The 22,526-nt window shown below is 43.3% G+C and overlaps 1 protein-coding gene across 1 annotated transcript; it reads right to left on the bottom strand.

The window, feature by feature from the left end:
- Window positions 1–265: 265 nt before the first annotated feature.
- Window positions 266–1,132, bottom strand: LOC127003910 (progestin and adipoQ receptor family member 4-like). Its single transcript, XM_050871014.1, has one exon. The coding sequence runs from the start codon at window positions 1,130–1,132 to the stop codon at window positions 266–268; it is 867 nt and encodes a 288-aa protein (XP_050726971.1).
- Window positions 1,133–22,526: the final 21,394 nt, after the last annotated feature.

Raw genomic sequence — 22,526 nt, 5'->3', positions numbered from 1 at the left:
GGTATTGTTAATTAAGGAAGCGTTGAATCATGGACGCCGGAGGTCGAGGACCGTCTAGAACAGGGCAGAAAGTGCGGTAGTCACGCAGTTAAAAATCATATCCTTTCAGTTTTATTTTCATTTTTAGGTAAAACTTTGAAGGGACTGTAGCATGGGCTACCTGTGTGTGGCAAATGTCATTTGTGTTTTAAGGTAGGAAAAATTGTATATAGGAGAGGCGGCTTAACCTGACGAGGCTAGGTTTGGCGCGGCGTTTCGTGGCGTGTCAGAATGCTTCGTGCAGCAGCCAGTGCAGGTCAATGAGCGCGCCCCGGAACAGGTAGTACTGCGCCGCCACCATGACCACGTGCATGATCTGATGGGAGTTGCCTGCCAGGTCGAGGCGGCCCGGCGCCCACCGCTCCGGCACGCGTACGGCGCCCAGCACGCCGCCCAGCACGAAGAGACCCATCATGGGCGGAATGAACACTGCGCCCGCGGGGTGACCCACGCCCCAGGGGCTCACCCGCAGGAACCAGCAGGCAACCACTATGAGCAGGGGCGGCCCAAAGCACGTGCGGCACTGCCATGTCGTAGTGGCCTTCAGGGCACGTATCAGTGAGTAGAGGCAGGCGAGCCAGTAGGCCAGCATCAGCACAGCCTTGGCCGCCGTGCCTAGGCTCAAGGCTGCCACGCACACGTGAGGCAGCGGGCCGAGGCTCACCGTGGCGCAGATGCACACTATGTCCAGGCGCAGCAGGGCGAGGTACACCCGGTGGCCGCCGTGGTGCGCCATGAAGGTGTGGTACAGCGTGGAGGCGGCCCAGGGCAGCGCCATCACCAGCAGCACCAGCCATGTCACCAGCGGCGCCCTTAGTTCCTGCAGCGATTCCCAGTAGGGTCCGCGCGCCACAATGAACAGCAGCGGCACGACGTGGGTCAGGATGTTGCCCGTCTCGTTGTGTACGTACAGGAGGCTATGCAGGCAGCCGCGCAGACTGAGGGGAGGCAGGTAGCCGTCCAGGATAAAGGGGTTGTCAGTGCGGTGCTGCGGCGCCTCAACCCGACGCAGCAGCCTTGGTCGGGGCCGCCGGGAGCCGTTCTTCGGCCACCACCACGGCGTTGGTCCGCCGCCCTTGGACGAGGAGGTCATTTATTGTGTGAGAGGAGAAAAAAAAGGAAGTATTGATAACCAACTACACAGAGAAAATAATGGTAATGGGGAGAACTTAATGGTAACGGGGAGGGTGGACCGGGATTGTGTGTTTTTGTAAATTATATAAAATTCTGCCGATGATCAACACAGCTATAACAAGTTTTACGAAAGGTTCGAAGTAAACGCTATATATTTGGCAGGCTAAGTATCACACACACACACACGCACACACACACACACACACACTAAGGAGATGACTTGAACTGAACCTTTTCCTGACATGTATAACTGAACACTGGAAGGAAAGGACGAGGAGTGCCGCGCTGGATGCTGCTTGTTGGCCACACTCTCCCCGTTACCTCTTCCGTGTGCGCCAGTGCCGTGTAGTGTAGTCGCCTGTCCTTCCTGTTCATCTGTTTGTTTATATCTTCACTCTGCTACGTTCTTCCTTGCCCATCAGCAAAGTAATCTTACCCATGGAGCATTTCTTTGGTTTTCTTTTCTGCTCTTTATGTATATACCATCTAAGTCGATATTCATTTATTTTCTTTATATTCACACTACGTACAACACCATCCCCTGGACATATTGGTCGGTATTTTAAGACACTTTCGCTTCTCACATCAGCTATTTCTAAAGGTCAAAGAGGGGGTCAGTCGGATTCTAATGAGTGTTTCTTTAGGTTCACGGTACAGAGGAAGGGTCACACTACCACCAGGGTCATTGAGCTACTCCTGGAAATGCCCACAACTCTTACGAAAGGCTTGTCAAATATGTGCTCTTGGGCGGCGAAATGTCTTATAATTCGACCCATTATTGTGTGCTGCTCTGACAACCCATTCACACCTGCCTCCTATGTAGGTACCACTGCACCTGTGCCCTTTTCTCACCTCCACTACAACAGCTATTCCTACATGTGCACCTCCTCTCTAAACGAACTTATCCATCCATCCATACAAAGTAGTTACGTCGCCAAGGCTGCATAACCTATTCAATCAGTCAATCAGTCAATCAATCAATATCACCATCCAGCCACATGCACTCTCCCCTTGTAAACGACTGCTCTTCCTTTTTCTACAGTATATATAAGGTAACAGTTTCCTCCCCTTCTCTGCTTTGCTCTCAGGTGCCTCGGGACAGCTGTGGCGCATGGCTGCAAAACCCAATCACTCAATCAATTTACCACCACCCATCCACATGCACTCTGTCGTCTCCTGGAAATGATTGCTCTTCCTTTTTTTTCTGCAGTATATACGAGGCAACAGTTTCCTCCCCGATGTCTTTTCTGCTCTCTCGTGCCTCGGGACATGGCTGCATAACCCAATCAATCAATCAACATATCACCCTTCACCCACATGCACTCTGTACCCTATAAATAACTGTTCTTCTTTCATTCTGCTGTATATACAAGGCAACAGTTTCCTCCCCTGCCTCTTTTCTGCTCTCTGGTGCCTCGGGACATGGCTGCATAACCCAATCAATCAATCAACATATCACCCTTCACCCACATGCACTTTGTTCCCTATAAATAACTGATCTTTCATTCTGCTGTATATACAAGGCAACAGTTTCCTCCTCCGTCTCTACTTTGCCCTCTGGAGCCTCGGGACACTTGCAACACTATAACTTCAAACCCAAATCAATCAATCAATTTATCACCATCCCCTAAATGGCTGTTCTTCATTCCGCAGTACAAGGCAACACTTTCCTCCCCTGTCTCTACTTTGCCCTCTGGAGCCTCGGGGCTTGCCTGGCGTTGCGTGTCTGTCTCCTCCTGGCTGAATGTGACGAAGGAGATCAATAAGTCATCCATCATACTTTGGTTTTAATCCCTCCTGAGAAGAACAAAGTCAATCAAAGTTCAGTGTTAGGGAGGGAGGGAGGGAAGGAAGGACGGGGGAGGGAGAGAGAGGGGGAGGGTTGTGGAAGAGTGGAGGGGCAAGGAAGGGACGGGGATAGAGATCAGATGGATGGAAGGAAGGAGGGAGGGGCTGAAGGGATGGAGAAGGAGGTGGTGAGGATAGAAGGAAGGAAGGAAGGTAGGAAGGAAGTAGAGGGATGAAAGGAAAGACGGAGGGATTGAAAGAAGGGAGGAGGAGGTGGCGAGGAAAGGAGGAGAGAAGAGGAGCAGGAGGAAAGAATGAGAGGATAGAGGGTCCGAATTCCTGTGTTGTTTTCTACTTTTACTGCTGCTTATTTTTCCTCCTCCTCCTCCTTCTCCTCCTCCTCCTCCTCCTCTCCTCCTCCTCCTCGGTCTCTTCCTTTTCACCCTCGACTTATCCTCTTTCTCCTCCGCTTCCTCCTCGAGTTAAAAGCTATAATGGTCGATCAGACTTTTAATTAATTCTGCAGACCGATATATTGAAGCGAGTGAGAAATAATGAACTCATAAGTGTGTGTATGTTGGGAGGGGGGGGGGAGTGAATTGGGTTGTATAGCATGAGGGGGGGCGGGGCTTCCTTCAAGACCCCTCTCACCTTATTCAATGGTCATCGCCTCGCCCTCCTTCTCCTTACGTCCCTCAGGTCCAGTGCTCTCCCGGCGGCCTTGCTGATAAATATTTATGGCGAGCTTCACTGCTGCTTATTCTTTCTTTTTTTATACAGCAAAGGAGGCAGCTCAATGGCATAAAAAAAAAACAGCAACAAAAACGCCCCGCTAAACGCTGCTCCGACAAAATAAAAAAAGAACGACAGTCTATAAAAGAAGTCAATATGTAGTTCATGTCCGGTGGAAGGTTAGATTAATACCGATGCCACAGAGATGAACTGATGCTTTATTTTCTGGGTGGGATGGGCATGCTGTTTTCTTAGCGAACATTGATTAGAGAGAGTACTTCTTGCATCCACCTCACCGCTTCTGGATAAACATTGATGGGTCCTGACTTCTGACGTGATCGCTTAAGAGTTTCAACACTGGATGTTTGTATTGCAGCATCATTACGGAAAGGTAGATGTGAAAATTTTCATAGTACCTTTCTGACTTGTAAAGGGATGAATATTAGAGGAAGAGCCTTATTTTTTTACGACGAAGGAGGCAAGCATAAGGTAGAACATTGTAAAAAAAATCCTGCAACACACTGATCCCATAAACAAGAGACGAGATAGAATGATCCATTTTGATTGGGAAGGTGTCTTGATCTTCCTCTCTTGAATTAGATTGTCATAGGAAGGAGGAAACGATGATAAAAAAGGTTATTCCAGGGTACTAGTGAGATATATGAAACAGTTAGGAAGCTGGTTAACTCTTGCATCAGGAAGTTGGACAGCAGAGGGATGAGGTTTCGTTTTCAGTACTTGCCAACTCATGTTCATGTGAATGTAGAAGAGAATGTTGGACGGTAGTAAGTGGGCGTACTTATGATGAAACACAAGACCTTTGCTGGTAGCTTGAGGAAGGGAATCGTTTAGTGACACGTGTTTATTATATGAACATTCTGTATTTTTTCTTTTTGGCATCCAGTGTAGCCCCGTTAGGTCAAATATGTATCGGTATTGCCTCATTTCATGGACTCCACCTATTCGACATATTGTTGCAAAAAGAATGTTAAGACTTTTTTTTATTGATGGATTGAATCATCCTGTACAACAAATATCACAGTTTTTCAAGAATGTCTTACTCTCGTGCTCGTCATTTATGTTATCGAATGTAAACTTTATATTGCGGTTCCTCGGTATTAAATATCACGATTTTTTTTTTACTTAAGCAGAAATTCTTTAATAGCAAAGACACGTTGCATGGAAGGCGATGAAAATTGGCTGATCTGTATGATGAGGGAACTTTTAAATATTTCTGATGGCCAGATGGATTGTCATTTAACTTATGATGAAAGACGCGAGCTACTTGATGACATGAATATTTTAGCGAGAGTGAGTCTTATACTATGTCCTTTTTAGTTTACCTCTATATTTTATCTAGCCATTAGTCTTTAAATTTTAGGGTTTTAATATTTTTTTTATAGTTTAATTTAAGAAGAGGACATGTTTTTGATTTTTAACACTGATGACACCCACCCACCCACACACACACACACACACACACACACACACACACTTGATTTACCAGCTTCATAAGAATAAACTAACCCCTGGTCTGTGTCCCGCGGGTGTCTTCATCACCTTTAAAGTTTCATTAAACACTCCACGGGGACCATTAACTACCACACACACACACACACACACACACACACACACACACACACACACACACACACTTTGTTATTATCTGTTATATTTGCTGCCTCCAATATTATTACTTTTTTTATTCATGTAAATTGGTTCGTTTGTTACATCCCTTATTTATTTTCTAATCTCCTCTCTTCCCCCCCTTCTCTCTCTCTCTCTCTCTCTCTCTTCTATAAAAAATGTGTGTATTGTTTCCTTTCATCATCTCCACATTTTTACCACGGAGCAAAAACCTCGTCATGATTTTTTTTCTCCTCCACCTCAAACCGTTTCGTTCTGGTCTTTGTTGTTCCGCTTGTCATGTATCTCTAAGCTCATTGTCGTAAAGAAGATCAAGACGAACTAAGCGTGAAAGGGTCTGTGCATTGTCCGTTTTATTATCATTCCGGCTCAAGGGAAAGGAAAGAGATGAGACAAAGTAGTATTATGTAACGCGTGAATTGAGAGGTTTTGTTATATTTTTTGCTTGTGTCTTGGTGTTAATATGTGTGTGTGTGTGTGTGTGAGAGAGAGAGAGAGAGAGAGAGAGAGAGAGAGAGAGAGAGAGAAATTATACTGCATAAACTACACTAATCTGATGGTGCAACGTAGCTGGTCTTCTCCTTAACAAAATAAACTCAAAATAAGCCAGACAGCCAACAGACAAACAGACCGACTGGCAGACAGATAACCAGATGAACAGACATACATGCAGACCATCAGACATTCACTTACGCTAACACATCGGTAAAGAATAAGTGCAGAGAGAGTCGCATATGGGGAGAGGCAGAATTTAAGAGAGAGGATGAATAGAGACAGATGCAGACGAAAACATCCCACCCATACATCTCTTCTAAACTCATTTTTATAGTGGCTGTGATTAGCAGTTTTTTCCCCCATTATTGTCTTTTTTTTTGCCCTTGAGCTGCTTCCTTTAGTGTAAAAAAAAATAGAGATAAGTTAGGAAAAGAGAATCCCACCTGTCTGCCCATTCACCTGTTTCTCTATCTACCTCTCTACCTTCCTATCTACCTTCCTACCTCCCTACTTTCCTATCTACCTACCTACCTACCTATACCTGACTCAATATGTAGCTTCCCTTCTCCTCTATCCTCTCTTCCATCCCTCCTTTTCACCTAGCCCCTACCCAAGATCTATTGAATATGATTGAAATATCCCATAAAAAAAAATAGAACATGATTGACTGACTGACTGAACAAGGAGCTGACTGACTGATTACCTGACTGTACGACTGGCTGACTGGTCGACTTAATGAATGGTAACTGACTGCTATAGATCTTGCCCCTAACTATCCACACTTGACTGCACGCCTAACTTGCCCCCGCCTCTACCCTCCCCTTCACCCCTTCTGTTTACCGTCCTACCGTACCTACCTGACTACCTATCATCCTATACTTACCTGTACACCTAATTTACCCTCCCCTCTGTCCTTCCCTTCATCGCTTCCACTGTTTGCTTATTTACCTACTGTTTACCTTTCTACCGTACCTACCTGACTACCTATCATCCTATACTTACCTGCACACCTAATTTACTGTCTCCTCTGTCCTTCACTCCCTCGCTTCCACTGTTTGCGTATTTACCTACCCACCTATCTACACGGCTGCACATCTACATAACCTCCCTTCTCCTCTCCTCCATTTCATCCTCCCACGCGTGAACGCTCCGTAGCATCACCAGGAGACGTGGGGGAAGGCACCTACGGGAGGCTTTGTGATGGGATCGGCCTAGAAGTGAACACCTCACGCCCCCGCTACACGCCTTCTGCTAAGACATATCGATAGCACGTTCCTCGGGACACGGCTTAACACACCCACATACTCGTTCGCTTACCCACGCACGCCTACACTCAACACAAGTAGCCACTCTTATTCTCTTAGACTCCCAATCACTCATGCCAACGCCCACTCATTGACGCCCTCTTACATCTGCTCAAGCAACGCACGCACTCACTCACGCCCACTCACGCTCACTCATATCTATCACCCATGCACTCTCACAGCCACTTACATCTTCTCATCTCACATTAGTCTCGCATTGTCTCCCACTGCCACCCACTCGTATCCGATCGAACACACTCACATTCACTCGCACACCCACACACGCCTTCACAACCGCTCACACGTCTTCACACGCTCATTCAGTATCACCGTCAGTCGCCTTCCATAACTTATTTACATCATTTCCACGTGTACTATATATTTTCCTTTCGTTTATGCTCCGGAATTTTTTTTATCATTTTTCACCCACGATTTATTTTTCACCAGAGCACAAGCATGTAATTGGGACAAACTTTTTTCTCATCCTTTTTATTTTTTATTTTTTTTACAGCAGAGGAGTCAGCTCAAGGGCATAAAGAAAGGATACAAATGTGAAAAAAAGCCCGCTACTCACTGCTCCTGAAAAGAATTAGAGGAAGAGGAGGAGGAGGGTTGAATTCGTCTATTTATTTATTGCATTCGAAGTTTAATACGTGTCCCATTTAAACATACGTAATTGACTTATCACTCACCCCCCCCCCACCCCCTGTTACAAGGCCATTCATACGTAACTCCTCCGACTGTGTATGAAGATTGATATGGATTCCTGTTCTACATTCAAAGTTACGTCTCATTTTACACACAATAGATTTTCCACTTGATCGCACCGCTCTCATGCTTCACTGCACATGAGTTCGCCCACTTAGCAGCATTAGCGAACAGCAAGACACACTTCTACCACCTAACTGCTTATATTTCGGAGTCAAGGTATTGCATTTTGTATGGTTATGCTGGGCTCGAAATATCTTATAAGGCTCACTCATACCCACTCATATTCACTCACAATCATTCGTACCAACGCACACTCACGCCTACTCATACATACTCATTTATACACATTCACGTCCACTCATACCAATGCACACACTCACTCACGCCCACTGACGCCCACACACATATCTAACTCTTACTCACCCACATCCACGTACACTTACCCACTCCCACACACACTCATCCTCTCACATGTAGTCTCTCACACTCACTCCTTTCAAATATTGGTAATGCCTTTGGTCTAGTGGGGATGGTGGTGGTGTATCCAAGCTTAAGGGGCTATTACATTGGACAAATTTTCCGTGGATCTTCAGTCAAACCACGATTTTTGCTGGCGTGGTTCTCATATTTCCGTGGTGTTCAGACGCGTCCACGATCTTCTAAAACTACGGTAGATATCACCGAAGGACGACGGTATTACTCACCATCAGCAGCAGCAGCAATAACAAGAAACAAATGAGAACCACGCTAGCGGAAATCGTGGTTTGACTGAAGATCCACGGAAAATTTGCCCAGTGTAATAGCCCCTTTATGCTGCAGTGGTAGATGAAGATAGTGATGGCCCCTCAAGCACAGTCTAGTTCTCGGTGTGTGGGCGTGTGGGCCTGAAGGAGAAAGAAGAGCGAAGTTAAGGCAAGGCTGATCTAGGGTATGTTTTCCCCTCATCACAGCTTTTATACATATATGGAACTCGCACGAGATGTTGACGTGACTGATGTAAAGCGTGGATATATATGGGGAAGATTGCTAAGAGTGTTTGTTCTCTCTCTCTCTCTCTCTCTCTCTCTCTCTCTCTCTCTCTCTCTCTCTCTCTCTCTCTCTCTCTCTCTCTCTCTCTCTCTCTCTCTCTCTCTCTCTCTCTCTCTCTCTCTCTCTCTCTCTCTCTCTCTCTCTCTCTCTCTCTCTCTCTCTCTCTCTCTCTCTCTCTCTCTCTCTCTCTCTCTCTCTCTCTCTCTCTCTCTCTCTCTCCACTCCGTAAATTACTTTTCAAAATCAAACAAAAACGTATTATATATCGCACACCGGCCGAGCATCAGACAACAAAGGGCGGTGATTGATGGGACTGCCTCAAAGTAGGAGCCATTTGCTAATGGTGTGCCTCAGGGCTTAGTACTCACACACTCACATCAGTGATGTTCATAATTTTCATCAGTGAAATGTTGGACCTATTCTTCTAAAATAATTTCTAAATATCCTGACGACACGATAATTTGTTACTCGGTCCACTCAGACCAAGACAAGCAAAGCCTCCAAGAAGATTTGGGTAGATTTTTTTAGCTTGGTCTGTTAAAATGGGAGGTGTCCTTTAACTTTGCAGACTCCTTACGTTTTTATATATAAGTGCCATATGTTTTAAGCTGGATCAAGAAAATTATTAAGTTGAATTATGAAATACGAGGTGTAAAGCTCAAAATCATAAATTGTCTTAAGGATCTTAATGACAAAATTTCGCGGAACCTCAATTTTTCTTGGTAGTGCATTGGTTAAGCGTAGAAGGCGAACATACTATCGGGCTGCATTTACAGAAAGAGGTCCGTAGCAATTCTGACGTGCAATTCGATTACCAGAGCTGGGTATATGGGCGAAACACTAACTGAACCATCACGTGGCTACCTGGTTCCCTCCGAAGTTTCCCTCACGATAGCTGGTACTCGCGGAAACGTTAGACTTTCATCCGGTAAAGCGAATGATTAGAGGTCTTGGGGACGAAACGTCCTGAACCTATTCTCAAACTTTAAATAGATGAGATGCCGAGTTTGCTTGAACGCTGAAGCTTCGGCGACTGATCCGAGTCTCTCGATGACCAACTTAGTAAGCAGAAATGGCGTTGTGGGAATAAAGATGCAACACTATCATTATGCAATAATTTAATCAGACCTCAGCTAGAATACACGGTACAGTTTTTGTCTCCAGCATGTGAAGGACATTGCTAGATAAGAGTGTTCAACGTAGGGCAACCAAAATAATCGTTTAATTACACAACCTATCTTAGGAGGAAAGCCTGTTAAGTGGACAAGGAATAAATTCACAAAACTTAAGGGTAAACAAATAAGTTTCGACCACGAGATTAATTTTCACCAGCTTAAGAGAATGGAGTAAGCTCCCAGCTCCTGTAGTTCAGTTAAGCACGATTTATAGATAGTATAAAGAACAACCTCTAGTGCCACTTCCTCCACCTTCATGTTCATATTTTTCGTTGCCGTTTGTTGCTGTTTTACTTGTGACTAAAAACAGAGCACCAAGTCTGAATCAAAGGGTTTGTGTGGTCTAAAGATCGATATAAATGCGTGTAAATCTCCTCTATGTATCTATAGCTATCTACATATTCATCTATCTATGTGTGTCTATCGATCTAACTATCTGTCCTTCTATCTATTTCATTTTTTTGTTTCTCTATCTGTCTATCTACCTATCTATCTATCTATCTATCTCTTTCTTACCATGATTGGCAGTTCTCAAAAAAGAGAAGAAAAAAGGTGCGCAACATAAAAGGGAGGTGGAAGAAGTAGGTCACTATTAATTTTCTTTTGCATCAGACTTTTAATATTCACTCCAATGACTATTAATATTCTTGATGCATGAATTTTGCAATGGTTCGTTTTCTCAACACTTCTGGCGCCGCGCAAGGAGAGATGAAAGGAGTGAAAGAAGACGGAGGGAAATGAAGTGCGACATATTTCACCAGATTGAGTAAATTAACAAAATGTTGTTAGGTAAGGTTTAAGTTAGGTCAGGTCAGGTTCAGTAAAGTTTTTAATAAGGCTAGGTCAGTGGCTTTGGTTACGTTAGACTGGAATCGATAAAGTTTGAATATGATTAGGTAAGGTTTGGTCAAATTTGAATGTGAGGTTAGGTTTAATAAAGAATGTATGAAAAACTACCGTATCATAATTAAAAATCTTCTTGTTCTTGTTATTATTATTATACTTATTATTTTGGCACCATTTATCGTGCGGTCCGCGACTCTCGAGCTTCGAATGTGACGCTCTTCAGGCCAACATAAACTCCAGAAAAAAAGAAATCACTTCACGCACCCACACAAAATGACGGACTGCAGGAATACGAGTATGGTCCTCTCGCTTTCAACGCTCCACCCTTCATATAGACATCTGTGTAGAGCGACAGAGCATGTTTACGACAGGTCTATTAAAAGTCTGTCATCCCGACGCACCTAGGACAGAGAGTTGCTGAGGGTTAAGGGGCTATAACACTGGGCAAATTTTTCGTGGATCTTCAATCAAACCACGATTTCCGCTAGCGTGGCTCTCCTTTGTTTCTTGTTATTGCTGCTGATGATGATGGTGAGTAATACCGTCTTCCTTTGGTGAAATCTACCGTAGCTGTGGAAGATCGTGGACACGTCAGAAAACCACGGAAATATGAAAACCACGCCAGCGGAAATCGTGGTTTGACTGAAGATCCACGGAAAATTTGCCCCAGTGTAATAGCCCCTTTATGCCGCAGCTCCATTATTACGTGTGCATGCGTGCGTACACAAGACTACCCTTAACTAGCGTTTATACGACCTTGTAAAGCGCATGATTTAAAAGCTCATAAGCTCACTCGATCTTCGCTTCGTCAGTAAGATCTAGCACAATCTCGGCCGAAAAGAATTTCTGTTGACGAGGAAAAAAATGGAAAGTTTCGTTTAGTCGGCGCAACATCTGTGGTCATATACCGGTTGTTGACGAGGAGCGGTTACTGTTCCCTCCTGAGCAAGAGGGAGGGGAGGGGGAATGAGGCCTAAACTACAGGTCCATCCACCCATAGATCGGCTGTATAACGAGCTCAAAGTTCTCTCCGGGAGCGCACTGGCTTAGAAACACGAGTCCGGCACACGTCAAATGTTTGGTGAATAACACTGAGCACCCACGCCAGGCGCCCCCCACACACACACACACACCAATATCTTCCATTTTAACCTTGTGCATTTTATTGTTTCCAAATTTTCTGCTCCGTTTTTTAAAATTTAATTTGTTCCAGTTGTATGAATGCTTTTGTTTTTTTTCTTCTTTTAATCTAACGTCGCATCCTGTAATATCCGTGCTTTATATATTTGCTGTTTCACTTTTCCATGTTTTATTTTGTGTATTGTGATTGTTTTATGCTCTCCGTTTCATGTTTCTCTGTGTCCCACTATATATTATTTCCTTCCTTTTCCGTTGTGTATATTTTCCGCCATTCGCTTCTTTGCATTTCCCCCTTCAGGCATGTTATTTCTCCTCTTTGTTGCCTTCCCTTCGTTTCCTCTCCTTCTTTACGTTCTCTTTGCCTTTCCGCTGTTTCCGTATTTACTCTTTCATTAGCTACAACAAATATGGAAGATATACCCCTACTTCTCTTGTTTGGTTTTCGTTTTGTTTGCTTGATTGTTTCGTACGGTAATGAACCATAGACTTTAAAAGCTTATGAATAGTTCCGTTTAAATTCTGCCTTTTCTTCTCTCTCTCTCATTCTTTTCCTTCTTTCTTTCCTACTTTCTTTCCCTTCTTTCCTTTTTACGTTCTTCTTTTTTCTGTGCCAAACTATTCCTCGCTTCATTTTCCCCTTTGTGTGTATATTCCCTCCTTCCACCTCAAAACATTTCATCAGTGTCGTCTGCAGGCTGGTAGGTATTCACTCCTTTTGCACGCTCTCAAACTTCTCTTCCCTTCCACTCGCTCGGCATCCTTTGGTTCAGTAAGTATAAGCATTTCCAGGACGCGTGTGAAAGCCTCCACTGTACCAGCATCTAGCAGGTCTCTTCTCGTCTCTATACATCTCCTCTCCCCAGCCGAACGGAGAGCATCTTTCATCTCCGGTCTTATTTCCACGGTTATGATATATTGTGAGCGTTGCAAGTTTTGTTGTGGTGGTGGTGATAGAGTTCTTGTTGTTGGTGTGGCGGGGGGTGTGTGCGTGGGCGTGTGTGTGTGTGTGTGTGTGTGTGTGTGTGTGTGTGTGTGTGTGTTCCCTCCCTCATTTTCTACCCTGTCGTATGTTCTTGTAATGATTTTATTTAGCAGTAACTTCGTTTAATGTTGTTTTTCTTGCTTCTCCTTCCCTTGCTTCTTTTTCTTCCTTTCTTCACTTCTAATTTTCTTTCTTTTTTTCATTGGTATTGTTGTCTTTGTTGTTTTTATTGTGGTTGTAGATGCGCTCTCTCTCAATATCTCTCTCTCTCTCTCTCTCTCTCTCTCTCTCTCTCTCTCTCTCTCTCTCTCTCTCTCTCTCTCTCTCTCTCTCTCTCTCTCTCTCTCTCTCTCTCTCTCTCTCTCTCTCTCTCTCTCTCTCTCTCTCTCTCTCTCTCTCTCTCTCTCTCTCTCTCTCTCTCTCTCTCTCTCTCTTCCATTAGCAGCTATTTTTATATTTTTAGGTTCTTTTTCTTTTTCATGATTGCATCTTTCCTTAAGTGATCTTTTGTCTTCTTTATCATTTTTCTCTTTTATCGTCTACCTCTTTCATCCTCACTTTCACTTATTCCTTTCCTTCCTATCTTTTTATCTGTTTATTAATTTCTCTGATCTTTATTATTATTTTCTTTTTTTCTCTAATTGCATCTCTCCTCAAGCGATGCTCTTTGTCTCCCCTTCATTTTTCTCTTACTCCCATTTTCCTCCCTCTACTACTTTTATTCCTTCTTTTATCAGTTTAATTATTTCTCTGATCTTAATTAATATCGTCTTTTATCTTTCTTTTCTTTATCGTCTTTTACCTCACGTTTCTTCTTTTTCCTCCCATTTATTCTTTTACTTATTTATATCCTTGTTTTCGTCCCCTCCTTGCCCCTTAGTCGTTCCCTCTTACCTGTTTTCCTCAAGTCTTCCTTTTCTTCGCCTTTTATTCCTATTTTTTCGTAAACACACGTAAAAGAGCAATCATTATTTTCTATCCTCCTTTCTATTTCCAGCTCGCTATTCTTTTTCCTTTTTCATCTTTACTTCTGCTTCCTCTTTTTCTTTTTCTCACTTCTACTTTTCCCTTCCCTTCATATCCAGTTGTTAATACTTTTTCTTTCCTCTTTCCATCTTTTCATCCCTCTGCTCTCTTCTCTCAAACTCACTCATTTCCATTTCTTTCCAAGCATTTGAATTTACACCTCTTCTTATGTTATTTTCTTCTTTTCTTTTTTCTTCCTCTTTTTGTCCCTCTCTCTCTCTCCCTCGTGTGGTGTCATATTGGCAACGGCGTAGGTAGGGGAGGTGCCACGGGGGAGTCAAGTATCCCCTGTGAGAAGCCAATGTCTCCCAGGTGCCCCCACTGGCCATGCCCTAATACCCACCATTGATGTGATCTTAGAACATGCCCCAGCACCCTTCTGTGTGGCATCAGAATACCCCTGAGCTTCAAGTGCCTATTGTCCCCCTTACTCAGCTGTTCCGCCAGGTGCCGTCCACTGATGGGTGCCCAGCTATGCCACTGCCCACAGACCAGGAAGTTTGCGAATCATCTGCGTCATGAGCCCCACGACATTGTTCTGGCCGATGCCCAATAATCGTTCACGGGGCGTCAATATTACACTGCTGCTGTTTGTCCATTGTTCTCCTCCTCCTCCTCCTTTTCCTTTTCCTCCTCCTCCTCCTCCTCCTCCTCCTCCTCTTTCTCGTTTCTCTTCCTTTTTTCCATTATTATTTTCCTAAGACTCGTTATATAATATTCCTGGAACGTGACTTCGCTGGGTTGCTTCCATTTTAATTCCATTCTCTTCTCCTCCTCCTTTTCTTTTATCTTAGGTTTTTAGTTTCGTTTTGTCCTACTTTTTTTCTTATTTTCTTTTCCGCCTCTCCAGTGACCCTCCCACCTTGGGTTTATTATTTTTTTTATTTTTATTTCGTGTATTCTCATATGTCATCTTCTGTCTACTTTTTCAGTTTATTGTTTTTTATCCCTTCTTTTTACTCTACTTTTTACAAATTTTTCACTTTTACTTTTTTCAGCCTACTCCTTTTTTTCTCTCATTTTTTTCCTCCTTTATGCTTATCCCTCTTCATTATTCTCCTCACTCGTACCCTCTTCCCATCCCTGCTTTCCTTCCTCCCCCTTTGTCCTCTTTCATCTTTACTTCTGCTATGCTTCTGACTGTGAGACATGGACAGTGAATAGTGATTTGTATAGGCGTGTCGATGCCTTGGTACCAAATGCCTTCGCTGGATCATAGGACATCGCTGGAATGACTTTGTGTCGAATCAGCGAATGCTCCGTGGAATTGAATTGAGGTCTGGTTCCAACTTAGCTCGTGATCCCCAGCTCCAGGTATATGGGCACGTGGCGCGCCTCCCGTGAGTCCAGTTCGATTCTCGGGCGGAGTGGAAAAATTTGGGCGGCTTTTCCGATACCCTACGGCCTACGCCCCTGTCCACCCAGCAGTGAATGGGTACCAGGTATTAATCGGGGGTTGTGTCCCGTCTCCTGGGGTTTGTTTCCTTCTCCTATAATTCATTCCCCCTCCTGTCTCTCTCCGGCATATGACTACAGATGTTGCGCCGACTAAACGAAACTTTCTAACTTTTTCCCGTGAGTCCAGGGTTGCCAAATTATCGTACTCAAAACATCGCATTTATCAGTTCCAGGCCCCAAAACTTTCCTACCCTCACAGATAACGAGATTAGAGTTAAAGTTCTCGTTAAAAGCATTACTTATTGGCGTTTGTTTGCGATAGCTTTGACTCAGAACCGGAAAATACGATGTGCTGAGTGCCTGAATACGATAATTTGATAACCTCTCCTCCCGAAATTGACCTCACTTTCGGCCACCTCTTTTGATTCTTTTTTGTAGGAGCAGTGAGTAGCGGGCTTTTTTTTTATTATTGTTTCCTTTTTTTGTGCCCTTGAGCTGTCTCCTTTGCTGTAAAAAAAACAACAACAACTGCGTGATTCGTTCCTGCTCACAAGGTTGTTTCTGTACGAGACAACCCTGAGTGAAGGAGACCAAGGGGACGCCCACGTAACTCATGGATGGGTTAAGTCGACCGATGCTACCAGGAAGGACTTGGGATTGATATGGCAGCTGCGTGGGAGGTTGCTCGGAAAGACCGTCGGGAGTGGAGCGGGCGAGTGAGGGAAGCGACGCGCCCCCGGGCATGCTCTCCCCATTAGGTAGTTTTTTTTTCCCATTCCTTCTTCCCTCTTTCCACGCTTTTCCCTCGTACTCTTTCATATCTTCTCCCGCTCCCCATTAGTTAATTTTTTTTTCCCCTTCCTTCTTCCCTCATTCCTCGCTTTTCCCTCCTACTCTCTCATCTCTTCTTCCGCTCTCTTCTACTCCTTTTCTTCTTTCACCCGATTCCTCCTTCCACGCGTATCCTCTTTTCCTCCTTCCACTTTTTCTCCTCCCTCCTTTTCATATCCAGTTATCATGTTTTTTCCTTCCTAATATTTCTTTCAATCATCCCTGACCATATTTTTGTCTTGCTCTCCTCCTTCCTCATTTTCTCTGTTTGTTTCTTGTCCCCAATCCCTTTTTTAGTTCGTTATTTTCCCTTTCTTTTCTTTACCTTCATTCTTTTCTCTTTCTCCTTTTCCTTTCACTTTTTCTTCCTGCTTGGCTCCCCTTTCTATTTTCTTCATTTGTCTTCTCCACCTCCTTTCATTTCCTCCTCTTCCTTTAATTTCTTCTCAAGTTTCATTTACTTCCTTTACCTTCATGTTGTCATTTATTTTCCCTGTTATTATTCATTATTTATTCATTATATCATTCTCATTTATTTCTCAACCTTTACTCTATAGATTACGTTGTTTGTACTTTCATTATCATCTCTGTTCTTTATTCCTTGCTCGTCATCCTTTCTTATTCATTCATTCCTCTATTTCTTTCAGTTCTCCATGTAGTGTTTGATGTAGTTCCCATTGTTTATATAGTTTTGTTTTCATTCTTGATTTCCGCATATATGTTTTCTATAATTTAATGATCATATTTTTATTCTCCATTCTATCCCGTTCTTTATCGTTTACTCGTCTAGTTCTTCCACTCCCTTTCTCCAGTTCTTCTCCTTTACTACTCGTTGATTCTCTAGAAATAGTAGTAGTAGTAGTAGTAGTAGTAGTAGAACGGCATCACTATCAATATCATTACCTTCATGATCTCTCTCTTATTCCCTCTCTTCTTTCTCCTTCTCTTTTTCTTCTTCTTCCTCCTCCTCCAGTTGAAGAAAGACAGTAGGAGTGTACAATTGTATGGTGTAGGTTCGTTAGATGTTCCTGATTTCCTCTCCTGATTTATGTATTGTAAACTATAATTGTCTTGCTTCCATTCTTTATTCTCTCCCGTCCTTCCTCGTTCATTCCTGCATTTCTTCCAAACCTTCTTCAAGTTTTTCTCTCCCTATATACTTTTTGGTTCCCCACTTTTCATCTTGGTTTCCTTTATCATGTCATCTGTATACTTTCATTATCTTGTTTTCGCTCTTCTATCTTGTCCTTCTTCATTCATTCCTGCATTTCTTCCAAACCTTCCTCCAGTTTTTCTCTCCTAATATATTTTTTGGTTCCCCATTTTTCTTGGTTTCCTTCATCATGTCATCTGTATACTTTCATTATCTTGTTTTCGCTCTTCTATCTTGTCCTTCTTCATTCATTCCTAGTATTTCTTCCAGTCTTTCCCCAATTTTTCTCTTCTATCCTACTCTTTGATTCCCATTTTTCTTCCCTTTGTTTCTTCTCTATTCTCTTTCGTCCTTCTTTATTAATTCCTACATTACTTCCAGTCATTATTTCGGTTCTCTTTCCTCTCGTACCCTTTTTCATATCCTCTGTACTCTCCATTCATTGCTACGATTCTCTCTCCTCCGCTATTTTTCCCTCACTCAATTCCACATTTCTTCCCATCCTTCCCCTCACATACCTTATACCCCTTACCAATAGCCGTATAGTGCTCCGTAACGCAATATACGAAGTCGAACGTCCCGGTAAAGAACATTGTATAGCCTGAGTCCGCGAGCTCCGGGAATATGGTCCGCCTTCCTCTGCGCGACTCCTGTCTTTGTCATCGTAAACTCAATGAGAAGGTTGTGAGCGTCAGGCCGGACTCTTCATCGACTTGCCCCTGTGGCTTATGAGGATTGTTGGGTACAGGGTTTTTTTTTTTTTTTTTTTTTGTGTGTGTGTGTGTGTGTGTATCTAAAACACACACACACACACACACAACAATAAATATAGCTATTCCTTGAAGTGATAATGAAAATGGAAAGACAAGTGGCGCTCAGACATGCACTCTTATTCTTCCTCTTCCTCTATCCAACTTTTTTTTCTTCTTTATTTCCCTCCCTTTTCTTCCCTCTAAAATACGGTGCTAAACAGTTTATTCCGAATGACCCATATATCTTCCTCTTCCTCTTCCTCTTCCTCTTCCTCCTCCTCCTCCTCCCCCTCCTCCTCCTCCTCCTCCTCCTCCTCCTCCATGTTTGCAGCTATTCCAGGTCCACCGCATGATTTAAGTTTCTTCCCTTTATTTTCCTCTGTTGTTTAATTCCTTTTTTTGTGTTCCATGTCCACCGCGACGAGTCCCCTTATCTCGCCCCTCCAGCTTCTTTTCCCTAACTCCTTTTCTAGTTTTTCGTGCGTGTGTGTAGACGTTCTGCTACATATTCTCTCTCTCTCTCTCTCTCTCTCTCTCTCTCTCTCTCTCTCTCTCTCTCTCTCTCTCTCTCTCTCTCTCTCTCTCTCTCTCTCTCTCTCTCTCTCTCTCTCTCTCTCAACTATATAGTGTAATTAGCCCTACAAACAATATGACGAGCACACAAGCTTCCACGTAGTAGTTGGTTAAAAGTTTAGCTTGAATAATCTCTGCTACACTATATCAGGTTGACTTTTATTTAATAGCCGTCAGAATGCAATGTACTGTGGTGAGGCGTTCTATGACTTGTTTCACTACTTCATAAAACATAAAGAGTCAACCAGCCAGTAGTTAGCTGATCTGTCAGTCAGTCAGTCAACCAATGAATCATCCATTTCATGAGTTTTTAGGGTGATGGTATTACAACATTAATATGAAGTAACTATTTTTGCTGAGAGTAACACGGCAGAGGTGGACACTGTCACTACTTGGAAAAAAACTGTGTTGTTGATAAGCTATTTTGGGTGTCGCTAACACTGTATTGCAAGGAGCTTCTTTTAATATTGGTGTCACTGCTGAAATTAAAAGAATCTGTCTCGGATATTGTTAACACTACAGGGATGAGAAGCTGTTTTTGCTATTGGTAACACTGCGTACATTGGCAGGAGCTGTTGTGGGTGTTTTTAAGACGGGAGGGAGTGTAAGGAGATCGTTTGCACATTGGTAACACTACGGGGATAGGTAATATCAATTTAACCCGTCCGCTGCGATTGGCACGGATTTGGCTTTCACTGATAGCCTGGTAACTATCTCCATGTCTTTCTCTGCCTCTGTGGTGGATAGTGGAGTGTTTCCCATGTGGTATTGGTGTGCTGGATATCCCCTCCCAAGGTGCATGAGTACATTTTTCTTCATTGAATTGTAGCAGACACTTTTTGTTCCATTTCTGTAGCTTGGTGATGTCTGACTGTAGAAAATCCGTAGTCAAAGGGTTAAATATTGGTAATTGCATGGATGGTAATTCTATAGACTCCTGTATAGAGCTTGGAAAGGGCATTGGAAGTCGACGAATCACTTAGCCAGGAATAAAAAAAAGACCGTAGTTTCATGGTGCACCAATTTTCGTTCTCCTCGTGCAATTTTAATGGTCAGCTTCATTTAAGAACGGACGGGGAAAGCCGTTTTAGAATTATTACTTTTCAAACCGAGCTTCATATTTATGGGTCTTTGGGCGCGCAATGCGTATAGTTATTTACCCCTCCGGCCATATATAAATTAAAGCCATTCGAACGTAAATTTAAAAGGATCTCCCTCGCTCATCGGCGCAGCGTTGCCATACATTATTATTTCCTTTACTGACGAAATGTTGAAGATAGTAGCATAAATTTTTTAATCCGGTAGCTGCGGGGATCATGGTTCTTAATTAAAGTCCCCTCTAAGCGAATTAATGAGAAAATATCATCACTCACGCAAACCATTTCATAATATATATCAATACATTTGTGATGAGTTTATGCATCATCTATTTTAGGGGGTCTTTATCATGACAAAAATTTGGCCCGTCGCTGCTACACGGTAAAGCCACAAATTTGGTCCGTTGCTGCTACCGGGTTAATGAAATTTATATCGCATCAAAAGTGGGAGAGGGAGCGACGACGGTGCTCAGATACCACAGGAAGCTGAGGAGGCTTGGCTGGCATTGGCTTCTACTCTCTCCCTCCCTGCCAGTCTTGTGTGCCCAATGCGTTATTTCATCGTGGTGCCGGAGTTGTCGACGTGTAATGTGCAGTGGGTAGTAGTAACAGACAGACCGGGGTGAAAAATACAAACATTTGAAAGCGCTTCGTGAGTAAAGTCTCTTCACTTAAGTCCGACCCAAGCTGACAACATAAACCTAAGCGTGTTTGCAAGCTGAGTGCTGATTGGCTACTGCTATGGCTTCCAAGTTTTCTTTAACCTCTGTTTGTGTTTATCTCACGCACCACTTTCTGCTAATCTGCACTGTGCTTACGAACACGCTTAGGTTTATGTTTTCAGCTTGAGTCAGACTTAAGTGATAATTGACCTCTCTTTCGGCCACCTCTTTTGATTCGTTTTTAGGAGCAGCGAGCAGCGGGCTTTTTTTTTTATTATTGTTTCCTTTTTTTTGTGCCCTTGAGCTGTCTCCTTTGTTGTTGTAAAAAAAAATAGTGAAGGAGGGTTGGCGAACGTCGACGACAGGTCATTGTTGCTGTGTGCTGACTCTACTTCGTTGTTGATCATTAAACATTCAAAATATACAGTAAAACAGAAGTAGTTTTTATTTTAGAGGTTTTGGCTTCCTTTTCTCACAATAAACCATTTCTCATAGTGGTTTTCATCAGCAGTACTTCACACACACACACACACAAAAAAAAAAAAGTGTGAAATAACAGATAAAACGTAATAGCAATAATAATAATAATCTGTAATAACAATTTTAAGCAAGAAAATAATAATTAAACGAAATGAAAATATTGTATTATTTTAGTATCCCATAACCAAGAATTAATAGTATTGGACCACTGATAATTTTGCTCTTTATGGCAATAGCTCGCTACCTTTAAAACCCTCTCATAATGGCACAGAGATAACTCCTGATGAATGATAATGCAGCCAATATCTATGATTTCGATTTACGCTTGACCCGCCGAACTGATCGTAAAATAAATAAATATACCATAAAAAGAGGAAAGAAAAATGGCCTTAATTTCATAGTAGTTTACCGTTGGAGCCAGAGTCGGAAATAGGCGTAGAGGCTTCAAAGGACTGGCTACTATTAGGTGTCACGAGGAGCGGATGGAAGTTTGAGTGGTATGGTCGTGTCTGGTAGTGAAGGAGCTGGTGAAAGGTGGGTGACTGATAGTGATGGAGCTGGTGGTGAGTGGTAGTGACTGGTGGTGGAGGTTACTACTGCAGAAGCGCGAGTTAACGTAGTCAGGTGTGGAACGGGTTACAGGTGTTGATGGTGACGATGAGGCTGATGATGTTGGGGCTTGACAATGCAGTGAGAGGTAGTAGTGATGATGGCGATGGTGTAGTGATGTGAGCTATAAAGTGATGGAGTGTGCATGTTGTGTTTGGTGATGAAAGTGGAGGTTATGCTGTTATTGTTTTTGTTGTTGTTACATAGGTGATAATGAGGTTGACTGAGGTAGTTACTAAAGGTGATAGAAGGTGGTGATGATAGTGGAAATAGTGGGGCTCCGGGTGGTGATATAAGTGGTGAGGGTCGTGGTGGTGATGGTGCCGGTAACTAACAGGTTCTTGCCTACCACAAGCTCAAAGGGTCAACGGTGCGGAGATGAGTGCCTACCGCAGCCACACACAGCTATTTTTTTTTACAGCAAAGGAGACAGCACAAGGGCACACAAAAAGGAAGCAACAATAAAAAAGCCCGCTACTCGCTTCTCCTTTAAAGAATCCGAAGAGGTGGCCGAAAGAGCAGTCAACTACGTGAGAAGATAGCGTAAGAAGAATAGCGTATGCACCCGCCTGTAACTTTACCTTCAGTTTTCTTCCTTTGGTGTCATGGCTAAGTGCAATGGTTAACACACATATACTCTCTCTCTCTCTCTCTCTCTCTCTCTCTCTCTCTCTCTCTCTCTCTCTCTCTCTCTCTCTCTCTCTCTCTCTCTCTCTCTCTCTCTCTCCGCTAAGGTCTTGCAGCGCTTGGAGACCCGAGTCAAGTGATCACTGAAACTGGTCGTCAGTTATTCTGCTTGGTTTATTTTTTTTTTCTTCAACGTCTTCTGCGTAGTCATCGAAATGGCCGCCTCTGTGTTAAGGCTGAACATGACTGAGAAAAAAAGGTTCAGGTTTTTTTCAAGGACACACACACACACACAC

Source organism: Eriocheir sinensis, chromosome 26, assembly GCF_024679095.1.
Source record: "Eriocheir sinensis breed Jianghai 21 chromosome 26, ASM2467909v1, whole genome shotgun sequence".
In the NCBI taxonomy this organism is placed as follows: Eukaryota; Metazoa; Arthropoda; class Malacostraca; order Decapoda; family Varunidae; genus Eriocheir; species Eriocheir sinensis.
Note: the sequence above shows the minus strand (reverse complement) of the source record. Positions and strands in the feature narration are given on the sequence as shown.